Consider the following 15270-nt stretch of genomic DNA (forward strand, 5'->3'; position numbering starts at 1 on the left):
GACAAGCTGGCTCCCCGCTCCCCACCCCTCCTCATCCTGGACCTGCTTCCCACCCCACTCCATTGCCGCCCTCCCAGGTATGAAACGAAGGTGCTGGGCTACAACCTCATGCAGGCCATGCGCTTTGCGGTGGAGGAGATCAACAACCACAGCAGCCTGCTGCCCGGCGTGCTGCTGGGCTACGAGCTGGTGGACATCTGCTACATCTCCAACAATGTCCAGCCTGTGCTCTACTTCCTGGCCCAGGAGGATGATTTCCTGCCCATCCAGGAGGACTACAGTCACTACAGGCCCCGCGTGGTGGCTGTCATTGGCCCTGACAGCTCTGAGTCCGCCATGACTGTGGCCAACTTCCTCTCCCTCTTTCTCCTTCCACAGGTGAGGCCCCTGACCCCTGGGAGAGTTGGCTAGGGAGGGTGGTCAGAGGTGTAGCTGTCCAGATGGCTTACTTCCCCCCACCAGTCATGGAGGGTGGTGGTAAGCTGGGGGCAGAAGCAGGGTCAGCACGTCACCCCCAATATGGGAAGGCAGCCTGGCTTATTGGTTGAGAGCTCAGACTTTGGGGGCAGACAGACTTGGGTGCGAACCTTGGCTCTGAGTCTTGGCCATTGTGAGACTTTGAGCAAATCTCTTAACTCTTTCGAGCCTCCGCGTAACGTGTGATGACAAGAGTTCTATCCTTGGACTGTCTGAAGATTAAATCATTTAGCCTATGCAAGAGTTTCTAGCACATGGTAGGTAGTCAATAATGTTACTGTTGTTATGTAAAGCATCTTGCATGATAACGAAAACTCAGAAAGTGCTCAATATTATCCAGTATAGTTGCCTAGCACAGGGCCTGCCACATAGTAGGTCCTCAAAAAAGTGTTATTAGCATTACTATAATGATCACTATTATCATCATGATCGAAAGTGCCTAGTCCAGAACTGGCATAAAATACCTATCTACTAAAGAGTAGCTAGCACTGGACTTGTTACATAGTAGGTAGTGACAAATTCTGTAGTTTTTGTTGTTTTTATTATGTAAAGCATCGAGCACAGGATCTGACACATAGTAGGTGCTCAGTAAATGCTTGCATTCTTATGCGAAACATCTAGTCCAAGATCGAATTCATTCTTTCATTTAACAAATATTTATTGAGCATCTGCTATGCCAGGTACCTGTTGTAGGTGCTGGGGCTGCAGCTGGGAACAGATGTCATTGCACTCATAGAGCTTATCTGCTGGTGGGGAGAGCGAAATTAAGTAAATAAGCGCTTTATGATGTCAGCGAGTCAGAGTGCAAAGGACAAAAGAAAAAAATGGAGCAGGAGAAGGGGGGCGGGGCATGTCATGGACAGCTAGAGCGGGGTAAGGGGGGCTGCACCTTTCAGTGAGGCGGTCGGGTGGGTCCGGACACCTGCGGTCCCTCCCTCGCCTCCTTCAGATCACCTACGCCGCTATCACCGACGAGCTGCGCGACAAGCTGCGCTTCCCCGCAGTGCTGCGCACCGTGTCAGGCGCCAGTCACCAGATCGAGGCCATGGTGCAGCTGATGCTGCATTTTCACTGGAACTGGATCATCGTGCTGGTGAGCAGCGACAACTACGGCCGCGACAACAGCCAGATACTCAACGAGCGCCTGGCCGGCAGCGACATCTGCATCGCCTTCCAAGAGGCGCTGCCCACACCGCAGCCCAACCAGGTGGTGACGCCCCAGGAGCGCGAGCACTTGGAGACCATCGTGGACAAGCTGCAGCAGAGCTCCGCCCGTGTGGTGGTGCTCTTCTCCCCAGACCTGGCCCTGCACAACTTCTTCGGCGAGGTGCTGCGCCGGAACTTCTCCGGCGTCGTGTGGATCGCCTCCGAGTCCTGGGCCATCGACCCAGTCCTGCACAACCTCACCGAGCTGCGCCGCACGGGCACCTTCCTGGGCATCACCACCCAGAGCGTGCTCATCCCTGGCTTCGATGAGTTCCGCCTGCGCCGCGCCCAGGCCGGAAAGCCTGCGTCCAACACGACCGGAGTGAAGGCCACCTGCAACCAGGAGTGTGACACCTGCCTGGACACCACCATGTCTTTCAACACCATCCTCACGTTCCCGGGCGAGTTCATGGTGTACAATGTGTACTCGGCTGTCTACGCCGTCGCCCACGCACTGCACAGCCTCCTGGGCTGCAGCCGGACCAACTGCTCCAAGGAGGTGGTCTATCCCTGGCAGGTGAGGAAAGACAGGGCTCCAGGGAGCAGGCGCAGAGTCTGTAGTTTCCATGGAGACCACGCTCCCTACCCCCTATCCCTTGGTGGGTTCTGGGCCAATAGGGAGAGGCCATGGGACGTGCCTTGCCTCCAGGCACATAGATCCAGAAGTCCTTTATGGTGCCAAAACAAATAACACCTTTTCATTGATTTAATCCTCACCACCTAAGAGTCTGACCTTGGAGGTTCAGGTGAAAATCCCTCAAAGGAAGCCTCAGGTCCCCCTGCAGTCTCTCCAGGGTTGAGGGCCTGGAGAATGGGCTTGTAGACAGACGACGGTTAGCTCTCCAGGCCCCGCGACAGGTTTAGGGATCATTGTTCCAGTTCTGTGTCACCTCGATTCAGACCTGGAACTTAAACCTCTGTTTTCTGATGTACACACACCTCTGCCATGAAGCCCTCAGGGTGGAGAAGGGTTGCTCTGAGGATGGGGGTAGCAGAGCTCATTCCCAGCAGAGGTGTGCACTGTATCCTTTGCTATGGGACATCTCTGTGCTGAAACTATTCCATGAATTTTCACAGCTTTGGGCTCAGCCAATCCCCTAACCCTCGTCTCTGTCCCCTCTTTACTCTCCCCCTCTTCCCTTTTTCTAGACCTCCTCCCTTCCCCAAATACCTGGTCACTTTCTTAATAGAGCATTTTGCTTTGCTCTTAAAATATACAGCCCCTCTCTTATTTTATTTATTTGTACCTCTCCACCTCATTATCTCAGAGCCTAACTTTGCGACTCTAAGTGTTTTTTTTAAAATGCGGTTATTTTTTAAAAGGAATTCTGGTGCCTGCTGGTAGAATGCTCTATTTTACTACATATTCTGCTGCATTAATAATATACGTAATAATTATGGGTGCTTTACTGAATTTTGAGGACCTCCTAGGCACTGAGTGTCCAGTGTACATCACCGTAACTTATGCCCATTCTACGAAGTTGATAACCCACAGATAGGGAAACTGAGGGACAAGTCTGACCCATCCCACTGGGGGTTTTCCCTTTCTCCTTCTGATTGTTCTCCCAGCCATGACTGGCAGTAGCTGTGATGATGGACCGGTGAACGTCTTTCCTCTCCTAATAGTGGAGACCAAAGAGCACCGATCATAGCAACCAGGCTATCCGATCCCATTTATTGAGCACCCACTACACGCCAGCCCTGGCCGGACACCACCCGCACCCTAGGAGGATTTGTCTCTGCTGAGTGCAGCGGGAAGTCAGGTCAGGGTTGAAACTATGGGTGGCAGTGTAGGGAAGGCAGGATTTAAGTGGAGGGGAGTGAGGGCAGCTGCTGGACATCCCAGGAGGAGAGTGGGGGAGTAGTGGGTGGGTCATGTGGTCAGGTCAGTGTGGGAGCAAGGGGAGCTGCAGGTGACATTGGAGGGCATCGAGTACCAGATGAAGGTGTCGGGGCTTTGTCCTGGATGCAGTAGGAGCCTACAGAGAGTTCCAAGCAGAGCACTGAGATGTTTTTGAGACAATTCAACAAGCTAATTTGGCATCGAGGTAGAGAGATGATAGAGACAAGAGACAGGGGACCCAGCGCATCCTATATCGGCCTCACCCAAGCTCTCCACTGGCGTAAACAGTGTCATTGTGTGAGTGAGGAAACGATGCCCTTTCATGCAGACAAGTCGCACTATGATGCTCTTTGCTTTGGGTATACACAGTCCTGTAGCAGGCACGTGACTGATGAGCTGTGTGAGCTGGGCTCCAGCCATCCCCCCCATTGACCCCGGGTCAACCAACAAAACCTTATGTGGCATCCTTATCTGTCCCCACCCCCCAATGCTGGGTCATGCCACACAGCCCTGTTTATTTTTGTCATAACACTTATCTCAAGTTGTCATTGTTGTGTTTATTTATTTACTTTCTTGTTGATTGGCTAGTCCCTGCCGAACCGCGCCCCCCTCCCCCAATGTGACCCGGGAGAGCATTTCGGTCCTATTCAATACTGTGTCCTGAGCTGTTGGCACTGGGTCTGGCTCAGTTACTCTCAACGAATATTTATTGCATGAATGAATAAATGAGCACTTCCTATGTGCCCAGCATTGAGCTAACCCTCTTTACATGAATGATCATTTATTCCCTGACACCCCGCTGTTTCTTGAGAGTTGGTTTCCCATATGCAGTTGAGATGGAGGTTCACAAGAGTGATGTCACCCCGCTAGGGAGTGGCCGGGGTGATGATGAAATAGGACAGGGGCGGTAGGGATGGAGGAGAGGGCACCTCTAGGAGAGGCGAGGCCTCATGGCTGACAGAGACTTGGAGATGGAGGCTGAGAGGGTGTGTCGCCGTAGTGATGGTGATGGTGGGATTTTTGGTCAGGAGGAAGCTGGGCAAATCAAGGCAGGCAAATGCGAGGGAGCTTTGGCTGTCCAGGGGAAAATGGGTAACAGGTTATTGAATCCTAGAGGGTCAGAATTTAAAGTCTTCTCAGAATCTTCTGTTCTAATCCCTTTGTTTTACAATGGGGCGAGGTCAGCCCTTGGGGTCCTATTCAGTTGGTCACAGCCACAGCCTGGGTCATTTGCCGCCTGCCTGCCATCCTCAAGTGCTCTTCACTGCACCCTTCTCTCTGCCTCTTTCCAGACATCTCAGATACGGCCCATCTGTCAATCTGTTGGGAGGCAGGTGGTGAAGAACTGAGCAGAGCTTTGGAATGAGACAGACAAGAGTTTGAATCATGGCTCTGCTCCCACTAGCTGTGCACCTCTGGGCATGTTATTTAATATCTCTGAGCCTCTGTTTCCTCATCTGTAAACAGAAGGAATAATGTGTACACTGCTGAGTTATTGTGAGGATTAACAGTAACGTATGCACGTTACCTGGTGCAGAGTGGAACCTGAGCATCCTCATTCATTTCTGACACCAGTATCTGGCCTTAGAGAGAGTTGGGGCTCGGGGCAGAGCCACTGCTGGGGTGGAGGAGTGGCTGGGGGAGGAGCCCCAGATGCCCAGGCTCCAGCCGATAATATAGTCCAGGCCCCACGTACTCAGGAGACTTGCAGGAACGATGCTTTCTGACCCGGCGCCTGGGACCCCTGGAACCCCAGGTTGCTCAGCCTGTCTTGGCCAGGTCACTGCAGGGATGTGACATGGACACCAACACCAGGCTTCGCTATCCTGATCCCCATCCTCAGGCTGGCTACCTGGTTGGAGCCGCCCTCCTCCCAGATCCCAGGACCATTGCCCTCAGGCCCAGCAAACTGTGCAAATTCCCAAGAGCCTTCCAGAGCCAGGGCCTCCCTCCTGGGCAGGGCAGGGAGAGGGCTAGGGGTCCCTTGCCTATGTGTGCATTTCCTATCAGTGTCAGAGGGGAGGGGAGCTTTGGGCCTCCCAAATAGATTTTCCTTTTTATGGAGGGAAGATCTAGGAGTCAAACTGATGGGATAGCTAAGCTGGAAGTCCTTTCGGGGTTAGCCCAGATTCAGTGACTTGCTCAAAGTCACAGAGCAAATCGAGGACAAAACTAGAATGGAATTCAGGCCAAAGGATTCTAGGTTTCAAGCATGTTCTAGTTTGTTCCAGCATCTGCATCCTGGGAGTGGTGGGGATGGACTCGGAAGAGGCTGGAAAGAGAGTTGACTCTAAAGTGTGGGGGAGCAGGCAGGACCTGGGTGGCAGGGGAGATCCCAGCTGACTTTTGCAGGTGAGAGAGGGAGTGGACTCTGGACCCCAGGTATTGGGTCCCAGAGGGGTGGCCAAGGGGACTTCCAGGGAAAAGGAATAATATCAACTCTTTAGTAGGAGCACTTACTATTTTTCACACACTGTTCTAAGCCCCTAACATAGATTAATTCATTTATTGCTTCAGAGCCCAGAATATGGGGTTTTTGTTGCTTTCACTTTGCAGAAGAAACTGGGTTTCAGAAAGATTAGGTGACAGGTCCAAGACCTCACAGCAGGTGGCATAGCTGATGCTTAAACCCAGAGGCATCTGACTCCAAAGTCAGGGCGCTCGGCCACTGCCTCCCAAACCGCCACATTCACAAAGTCCTATTGCCCCCATTTCACAGATGTGGAGATCAAGGCCAGTGGGATGGTCGTTTTCTCCCGGGTCTGGCCTACCCTCTGACGCCAGCTCTACTTCCTTGTTGTCCGGCCCCTCTAGCTACTTCAGGAGCTCAAGAAGGTTAACTTCACCCTCCTGGGCCACCAAATCTTCTTTGACCAGGAAGGGGACCTGCCTATGCCCATAGAGGTCATCCAGTGGCAATGGAACGAGAGCCGGAGCCCATTCCAGAGCATCGCCTTCTACCACCCCACGGAGCGGCTGCTGAAGGACGTGGACAAAGTCTCCTGGCACACCCCCGATGACTCGGTCAGCTCTCGGGGGCCGGGGGGAGGGGCTCACGCGGGGGTGGCCAGGGACGTTATTTTTATCGAGGAGGATACCCGAGATTCATTACCGATAGCTGCTGTGGGCATCTTGTCTCTCCTTCCACCATTGATTGAGAACAGAAAGCTCATGGCTTTCTGTCCCCTCAGGACCGCGGGAATCAGGGGCCTCTGCCAAGTGAACATGTACTGGGCACGTGTGTGCGAGGGGCTTCAGTTCTCACGTCAGCCCTAGGCAGCAGATGCCGCTAGTCTCCCAATTTTATGGGCTGGAAAACAGAAGGCACAGAGGGATTGCACGACCCGCCGAAGGCCACACAGCATGTCCATGGTGGAGGTTCTCTCTGTCAGTTAATACTCATCCTGTCAATTAATACTCATGTTTTCGGTACGGTAGCTATGCCTTCAACTGTATCTGACATCTGTCCATCTGTGGTTCCTGTGTTTTACTCTCCTTAGATAATAAGCTGTCATTGCTCCGCTGGTGTGGGAAGGGTGGGGGAGGGGATCTAGGGATAGCAAAGCTCCTCAAAGACCTCTCGTCACTTTCTCGCTGCCCCACACTTTATCCCCATTTCCAGAGCTACCTGGTGCTGCTAGTTCCGGAGCTTCTTGGGGATTCTCATGGCGTAAATTGGGTTGGTGTCTTTATTCATTTGTTAGGGCTGCCATAAGAAAGTACCACAAACTGGGAGGCTCAAGCGACAGAAATGGATTGTCTCATGGTTCTGGAGGCTGAAGTCTAAGATCAAGGTGTTGGTAGGGTTGGTTCTTTCTGAGGGCCCTGAGGGAGAGTCTCCAGGCCTCTCTCCTCGCTTCTGGGGGTTTGCTGGCTGCTGTTGACTTTCCTTGGCTTCTAGAAGCATCACTCTGATCTCTGCCTTCTTCACATGGTGCTCCTTCTGTGGGTGTATCTGTCTCCATGTCCCCCCTTTTTACAAGGACATCAGTCATCTTGGAGTGGGGACCTACCTGCGCCACATGACTTTAACTTAACTAGTTCTGATCGGATCCCGTTTCCAAGTAAGGTCACATTTTAGGTACTGGGGGGTTAGGACTTCACCACAGGAATTTTGAGGGGACACAATTCAACAGATATCAGTGTCCTAGCCTGGCTTTTCCTCAGGAAGCGGACACCGAGACAAGGGTTTATGTGCAGTTGGGTTATCCCAGGATATGATGTAGGGGAACAGGAGTAAGGGGGCAGTTCAACAGAGAAAGAGGGACAGTCAGCACAGGGGAATGCTCTGAGTTTTGCCAGAACCTTCTGAGGAGCCACTTTGGAATTGTCTCCCAAGGGAGGGAAGAAGAGGACATCGGTCCATTGGCTCTGTACCTTCCCTCATCCCCTCAGTGATCAAGGGTCACCTCATGGAGTGCTACACCTTGAACTTCCAGGTCACATACGATGAGTGCCAAAGCACTAACCACAGGCAGCTCACGCTGCAGCCCAGGGCAGGGCGCCAAAGAGATCTGCAGCGTAGCTGCGGGGAGGTGCTGACAGGTGACGCTTGCATGAAATTGTTTGCTGCTGTGTTGGCAGAAATAAAAGAGGGTGAGAAAATATGAAGGAGGCTTCAGAAGTGTCTACTCCTCACTCTACCCGTTGTTTTTGTGTCCTTCATGGAGCCTGGTGAGCCGGAGTTTTTAGGGCAGCAGCCAACCCAGTCTCGGCACAAGGAGAGCTGAGTGAACCGAGCCCCAGACCTGGCTGCTGCAGGTTCCCTCCCTCCCATCATCCATTCTGGACCCCTTCACCCTCAGCCACGCGGCTGCTCCAGGTCACTTGGCTGGTGGGGTGATGCAGACATTCATCCCCGAGGTGTCTGAGCCCACCATCGCCTTGTCCTTGCTGGCCCATGTTTGTGCAATTGCCCCATATTCACTGGGCTAGAAGCATCAAAGGCCACCTCAGCGAGTCCCCTGGATTTCAGATCTATTCTTTCCTACCCTCATGTCGGCAGCAATCCCAGCTCCTCACACTCATCCAAGTCAGTTACTTTTTCCTTTCACTGGCATGAGGCCCCGTAAGGGACCAGGAGGTTATCACAGAGCCCTGTTTTATCTCCTGGTGGGAGTATTTCCCCTTTGGAGACCAGAACCTCTATTCTAGCAGAGTCTAAGTTTGTGGGGATGAGAGCAACAATTCTAGAAGGGGCCCTGAGAATACTGGTGAGTTGGCCAATCCTTCTTCCACCCGTGTGTGCCGGGCCCAGGTAATTTTAGCTGTTGGGGCCACAGTGCTGTATACCAGTCTTTCATTCAGTGCTTATACTTCATCCTCAAAGACAGTTCCCCCACCCTCAGGGTGTAGCAGAACCTTTATATGCCATCCTATCATTTTATTAGGCTGGATGTGACCTTCTAGAAGAAAAAGAATTGCATGAGATAATGAGGGTATATGTTGGGATTGGCTGGTCCTATGGTCATGTGTCCATGTCACACCCTGTTTACCGTAAATCAAGACCCTCGTGTGAGTTGATGTTATAGGGGACCCCACATCAGTAAGTCATCCAGTCTGTGAGTCCTTGAATAGTGACACCGCACTGCAGTCAGAGAAGGCAAATTCTTACAAGGAAGAATCAGTGCTCCCTCCAGGGAAGAAAGGATCTGGTGTGACAGACGTGCCAGCAGTGGGCTGGCTGGTCTTCTTGCAGATGGAGCCAAATCAAGGGCTTAGCGTGATGTCTCTTGCTGGAAAGTTAGGTGTTCAGCAGCAGCGGTAGCCAGGTCTACCATGTGAGAGGGAGCCCAAGCCGTTCTTGGAATATTTGGTAAAATTCGCTGGTGAAGCCATCAGGTACGGGGCTTTCCTATGTGGGGAGATTTCTGATTACTGATTCACCCTCCTTACCAGTTATATGTCTGTTTATATCTTCCATCTCTTTGTGGCTTCATCTTGGTAGGTTTTGTGTTTCTAGGGATTTGTCCATTTCATTGAGGTCATTCAATTGGTTGGCATGCAATTAATCGCTCGTAGTTCTCACTTACAATCCTTTTTATTACTGGAGAATTGGTAGTCATGTCCCCACTTTTATTTCTGATTTTAGTAATTTGAGTCTTGTCTCTCTCTTTTTTAGTCCATCTAGCTAAGGGTTACTTAATTTTGTTGATCTTTTTGAAAAACCAACTTTTGGTTTCATTGATTTTCTACGTGATTATTCTCTATTTCATTTATCGCTGTTTTAATCTTTATTTCTTCCTGCTGCTAGCTTTGGGTTTAATTTGTTCTTTTTCTTTTTCCTTCAGTTGTAAAGTTAGATTGTTGACTGGAGATTATTCTCGTTTTTTAACGTGAGCATTTGAAGCTGTAAATTCCCCTTTAGCTCTGCTTCACTGTACCTTACGTTTTGGTGTGTGATGTTTCATTTTCATTATCTCTAAGTATTTTCGAATTTTCCCTGTGATTTCTCTGTTGATCCATTGGTTGTTTAAGAGCATTGTTTAAATTCCACGAATCTGTGAATTTTCCAGTTTCCTTCCATGTGTCATTTCTAACTTCATCCCATTGTGACCAGAAAAGCTACTTTGTGTGAAATCTATCTTCGAAAATCCACTGAGACTTAATTTGTGGTCTGTCTTGGAAAATGTCCCTTGTGAACTTGAGAAGGATGTGCATTCTGTGGCTGTTGGGTAGAGTGTTCTGTATATATCTTTTAGGTTTAGTTTATTGTGTTGTTCAAGTCCTCTAGTTCCTCACTTGTTTTCTGCCTAGTTTTTCTTTCCGTTATTATGAGGAGAGTATTGAAGTCCCTAAGTATTATGTGGAATATTATATTTGAATTATCTGTTTCTCTCATCAGTTCTGATGGTTTTCGCACCATGTATTTTGGGTTTCTCTTGTTAGATGTGTGTATGTTTGTAATTATTTTATCTTCTTTCTGGATCGACACTTTTATCTTTATAAAAATGTCCTATTTTTTTCTCTAGGAATGATTTTGGTTGATATCTCTTCCCTCTGGCTTCCTTTGAGATTTTATCTTTGCCTTTTTTTTTTACTTTGAATATGATATACCTTGGTGTAGATTTTTTTGGTACTTAAGCTGCTTGGTGTTCTCCCAGTTTCCTGGATCTGTGGATTGGTGTCTGTCATTAATTTTAGAAAATTCTGTCGATATTCCTTCAAGCATTTCTTCTGTTTCTTGCTGTCTTTCTTCTCCTTTGGATATTCCCAATATCTATATGTTGTACCTTTTGTATTTACAGTTCTTGGATATTCTGCTCTTTGTTTCATTCTTTTTTTTTCTCTCTTTTCAGTTTGAGATGTTTCTAATGACATATCTTTAAACACACTCTTCTTGGCTATGTTCAGTGTGCTGGTGATCTCATCAGAGGCATTCTTCACTTGTTACCATGTTTTTTGTTTGTTTATTTGTTTGTTTGTTTAATTCTTAGCATTTCCTTTTGATTCTTAGCATTTACACTTCTTGGCTTACATTACCCATCTGTTCTCGCATGTGGCCCACTTTTTCAATTAGAGCCATAACATAGTAATCATAGCTATTTTAAGTTCTTGGTCTAATAATTCCAAAATCTCTGCCATAGCCGAGTCTAATTCTGATGTTTGTTTTCTCTCTTCAGAATGTATTTTTTGTTTGTTTTTGTTTTTGCTTTTTAACACACCTCGTAATTTTTCGTGGAAAGCCAAACCTGATATATTAGTCAAAAGGAACTGAGGTAAATAAATCTTTAGTAGGAGATTTTATGTTTATCTGGGTAAGAGGTAAGCTATGTTTACTATTTACTGTAGCTATTGTGTCAGAGCCTAAAATTTCCTCTAGTGTCCTATTTTTGGTCTTGGTGTCTGGGTTTCCGCAGAGATTCCTTCTTAAATAGGCCTTGAGCCTTGCAGTTCTTTTGGTTGTAAGCCCCTTTATTACACAGGAACCCGTAGGATGTGGTGGTAAGTGTGGGAGGAGGGAAGCATTTATAATAATCCCGTGACTAGGTTTCATTTTTTCAGTGAGCCTGTCTGTGCCCCTGGGCTGTGTCCTTCACAAGTGCTTCTCAGCTCCCCCGACCTTAGGTGAGACAGGAAAGCTTGTGCGGGCTGGAGACGGGTATTTCCTGTCCCCCTTGTCAGTTAGGTTCTGGTAAAATAGTTCGTCAAAGGCATTCTTCATTTCGATTCCCACGTTTATTTTATTATTAATTTTTAATTTCTAGCATTTCCTTTTGATTCTTTCTCACAGTTTACATTTCTGCTTACATTGCCCATCTGTTCTTGTGTTGCTCACTTTTTCAATAGAGCCTTCCCTTAAGGACAAGCCTGTGCTAAGGACAGCAGAAGGCCCTGGGTGTGTTTCAAAGTAGTAACTTTTCCCACATCCCTTGCTGGAAGCATGAGAGGATTTTTCTCCAGTCTTTACCCTGAAAATCTGATGGGGCTCCTGAAGGTTAAGCCTGTGCCCCCGGGAGCCATCTCTCGTGCCAGTTCAAACTCTGTCTCCTGTGGTCAGTCATTGACAGTGACCTCAGAAAGTCTCTGTCTCCACAGCTGGGTGCTGTTACCTGCAGAAGGTGGGTTAGGTCGTGGGCAGGCAAAGGTAAGCGAGTTCCTATGAAGGTCTAGCTCTAATGACAAACCTAGCATCACTCCCCCTCCCAGACAGGGGCAGGCCACCCTCCCCTGAGCATCTTGCTAGTTGAAGAGAGTCGGGAGGCCCCCGGAGTGTGGGGAGAGAGGGCCTCAGGGACTCGTGTCCTCCTTCCTCCAGATCCCTGTGTCCATGTGTTCCAAGGACTGTCAGGCTGGGCAAAAGAAGAAGGCCGTGGGCATCCACACCTGCTGCTTTGAGTGTCTTGACTGCCCCGCTGGCACCTTCCTCAATAAAACTGCAGGTACGACTTCTAGGTCCATACCCCTGCCCTGCCCCTGCCCTGCCCTTGCTCTGCCCAGGACCCTTACCCTTTGGCAGCACCTCCTGAGTCTCCCTGAGGTAAGTGTCCGAAGGCCAGGGACCATATTTGATTCTACTGTATCTCCCCCATACCTGGTGTAGAGAAAAATGCAGGCTGTTTTGGGGTGGATGGGAGAAGGAACAGCTTTCAACCATGCAGGGCCGTAACTGATCCCCATCCACACACACATAGCCCACAGCCAAGGGGTGTCAGGCCAGGGGAAGTCCACTGGATGATAAATAAGTGAATGAATGAATGTTTCTGCCAATAGAAGGAACGTTTCTGGCAAACAGGACATCTCTGGCCTCCCAAGTGCCTAGCATAGTTCAGAGCATAACATGTTTGCTCAGTGAATATTTTTCGAATGACTTTTTTGACTAGAAGAATTAACACCTGTCCCTATAGAACATAAACTCCAGGAAGGTGGGGACAATGCCATCTCTGTTCACATTGGTGTTTAGCACTGTTCAGAGTTGGGGCTCAAGTTATTTCTTTGATGACTTCACTGATTAGTAAATTAAGTGGATGCATACGTCTACCAATCAAAGTACTTGCTATGTACCCAGCAGAGCACAGGGCACAGAGTAGGTGCTTGCAAAAGTTTGTCGAATGATTCTGCTGGCCTTCCTCTCCCAACTGCTCAATAGCCTGAAGACAGGGGGCTGGGTCTGTCGCCTCCCACCACAGGTGCCTATCACAGTGGATGACACTCAAAACAATACTTGTTGAATGAATTATTTGAATAAATGGTTGACTTCCTCTCCCACCAGTGAGTGAGGTCTTGGAAGGAAGGAATTACAGTCGTTAGTCTCTGAGTCAAGGAGACCGCGGTTCAGTTCCTGCCTCTGTAACTTACTGGCTTCGTGACCTTACCTGGCTGAGCCTCCATTTCCTTCTCTGTGAAATGGGGTTGCTGTGAGCATTTGATGAACCAGTGGGGGTAAGAGACTTAGTGAATGTTGGCTATGACTGCAGGGTTGCACTTAGCTCTCTCTCTCTCTTTCCCCCTGGGGCTTGGCTTAGTGCAGGCCTGGAGGATGTAGGTGCTAGGAGGGTGGGTTTGACTGATGAGAGGTGCTGTGTGCTCTTGCAGATGAATTTGACTGCCAGCCCTGCCCAAGTAACCAGTGGTCCCACAAGAAACACACCTCCTGCTTCAAGCGGCAACTAACCTTCCTCCAATGGCATGAGGCATCCACCATTATTGTGACCATGCTGGCTGCCCTGGGCTTCCTCTGCACTCTGGCCATCCTCATAATCTTCTGGAAACACTTCCAGACGCCCGTGGTTCGTTCAGCTGGGGGCCCCATGTGCTTCCTGATGCTGATACCAGTGCTGGTGACATACACGTTGGTCCCCGTGTACATCGGGCCGCCCACGGTCATGACGTGCCTCTGCCGCCAGGTCCTGTTCACGCTCTGCTTCACCATCTGCATCTCCTGCATCACCGTGCGCTCTTTCCAGATCGTCTGCATCTTCAAGATGGCAAGCCGCCTCCCACGTGCCTACAGCTACTGGGTCCGCTACCATGGGCCCTACCTCTTTGTGGCGTTCATCACGATGCTCAAGGTAGTCATTGTGGCCATCAGCCTGCTGATCACAAACATCAGCCCCACCGCCCGTGCCGACCCCGATGACCCCAAGATCATGTTCATATCCTGCAATCCCAACTACCGCAAGGGGCTGCTGTTCAACACCAGCCTGGATCTGGTCCTCTCCGTGGTGAGCTTCAGCTTTGCCTACATGGGCAAAGAGCTTCCCACCAACTACAACGAGGCCAAGTTCATCACCTTCTGCATGATCTTCTACTTCGCCTCCTACGTCTCCCTCTGCACCTTCATGTCTGTCTATGAGGGGGTCCTGGTCACCATCCTGGACCTCTTGGTCACTGTGCTCAACCTCCTGGGTATCAGCCTAGGCTACTTTGGCCCCAAGTGCTACATGATCCTCTTCTACCCGGAGCGCAATACGGCAGCCTATTTTAATAGCATGATACAGGGCTATACTGTGGGGAGGGACTAGCTCTGCCCACTGGGACGGAGGGCCTTGGCGTTGGGAGATGGAGGCGAGGGGGTTGCCTTGTTCAACTCCAGATGGAAGGGGAAGCCATACTGACTGTTACCACTTTGCCTTGTTCTCTGATTTGCCGTCCCTTCGAGGTTCTCTGCGTCCTGCCCATTTTTACCCACCTAGTGATGGATGCCTAAAAATATTCACTCTTTGTTCCTTTCCCTGAGTCTATTTAGCTTGCCGGGCACTGCCACCCCATTCCACCCAAGGTGACCTATTGCTGGCCAAAGACCGAGTCTGATTTAGCAGCCTCCAGCCGCCATCTGGTGGTCACAGCAGGTATTTGCAGGTTCTGGCTCCTCTTCACTGGCGCTCATGGCTGGGCTGGGGTTGATGTGGGAGGATGTGAGCTCACATCATGCTGCCCCCGCGTCATTCACTAGCTGCCCATGTGTCTGTGTCTCATCTCCGAGATTCCCCCTCGGCTCGGACCCACACTTCTGTGTTATCTCTGAGTAGTGGGTGGCTCAATGGGCGCTTCCTAAATGCTCATGAATAAACCTCACTTGGGTGAAACGAATGAGTTTCCTTTTTGTCTCCAGAGGTCCCCTGAGAAAGAACATGTGGAATCAGAGGGGCCTGGGTTCGGACCCCAGCATTGCCACTCCTGAGCTGTGTATCTTGGGCCAATCCTTTATTGCCCCTGAGCCGACACTTCCCCATCTCTGAAACGGGAACAATAGCTGCTTCACAAGGACATTTAAGGGTCAGAGACAATGTGTGTAAAGTGCA

The 15270-nt window shown here is 49.9% G+C and overlaps 1 protein-coding gene across 1 annotated transcript in view; it reads left to right on the forward strand.

The window, feature by feature from the left end:
- TAS1R2 (taste 1 receptor member 2) overlaps positions 1–14666 on the forward strand; it is an 18244-nt gene extending 3578 nt beyond the window's left edge. Inside the window, exons 2-6 of the mRNA XM_039842020.1 lie at positions 78–378; positions 1427–2200; positions 6341–6550; positions 12285–12408; positions 13562–14666. Coding sequence (XP_039697954.1) covers positions 78–378; positions 1427–2200; positions 6341–6550; positions 12285–12408; positions 13562–14490 — 2338 coding nt within the window. The 3' untranslated portion in view covers positions 14491–14666. The remainder of the gene's footprint in view (positions 1–77; positions 379–1426; positions 2201–6340; positions 6551–12284; positions 12409–13561) is intronic.
- The last annotated feature ends 604 nt before the right edge of the window (positions 14667–15270 follow it).

This window comes from Pteropus medius, unplaced genomic scaffold, assembly GCF_902729225.1.
Source record: "Pteropus medius unplaced genomic scaffold, Ma_sr-lr_union100, whole genome shotgun sequence".
Taxonomy (NCBI): Eukaryota; Metazoa; Chordata; class Mammalia; order Chiroptera; family Pteropodidae; genus Pteropus; species Pteropus medius.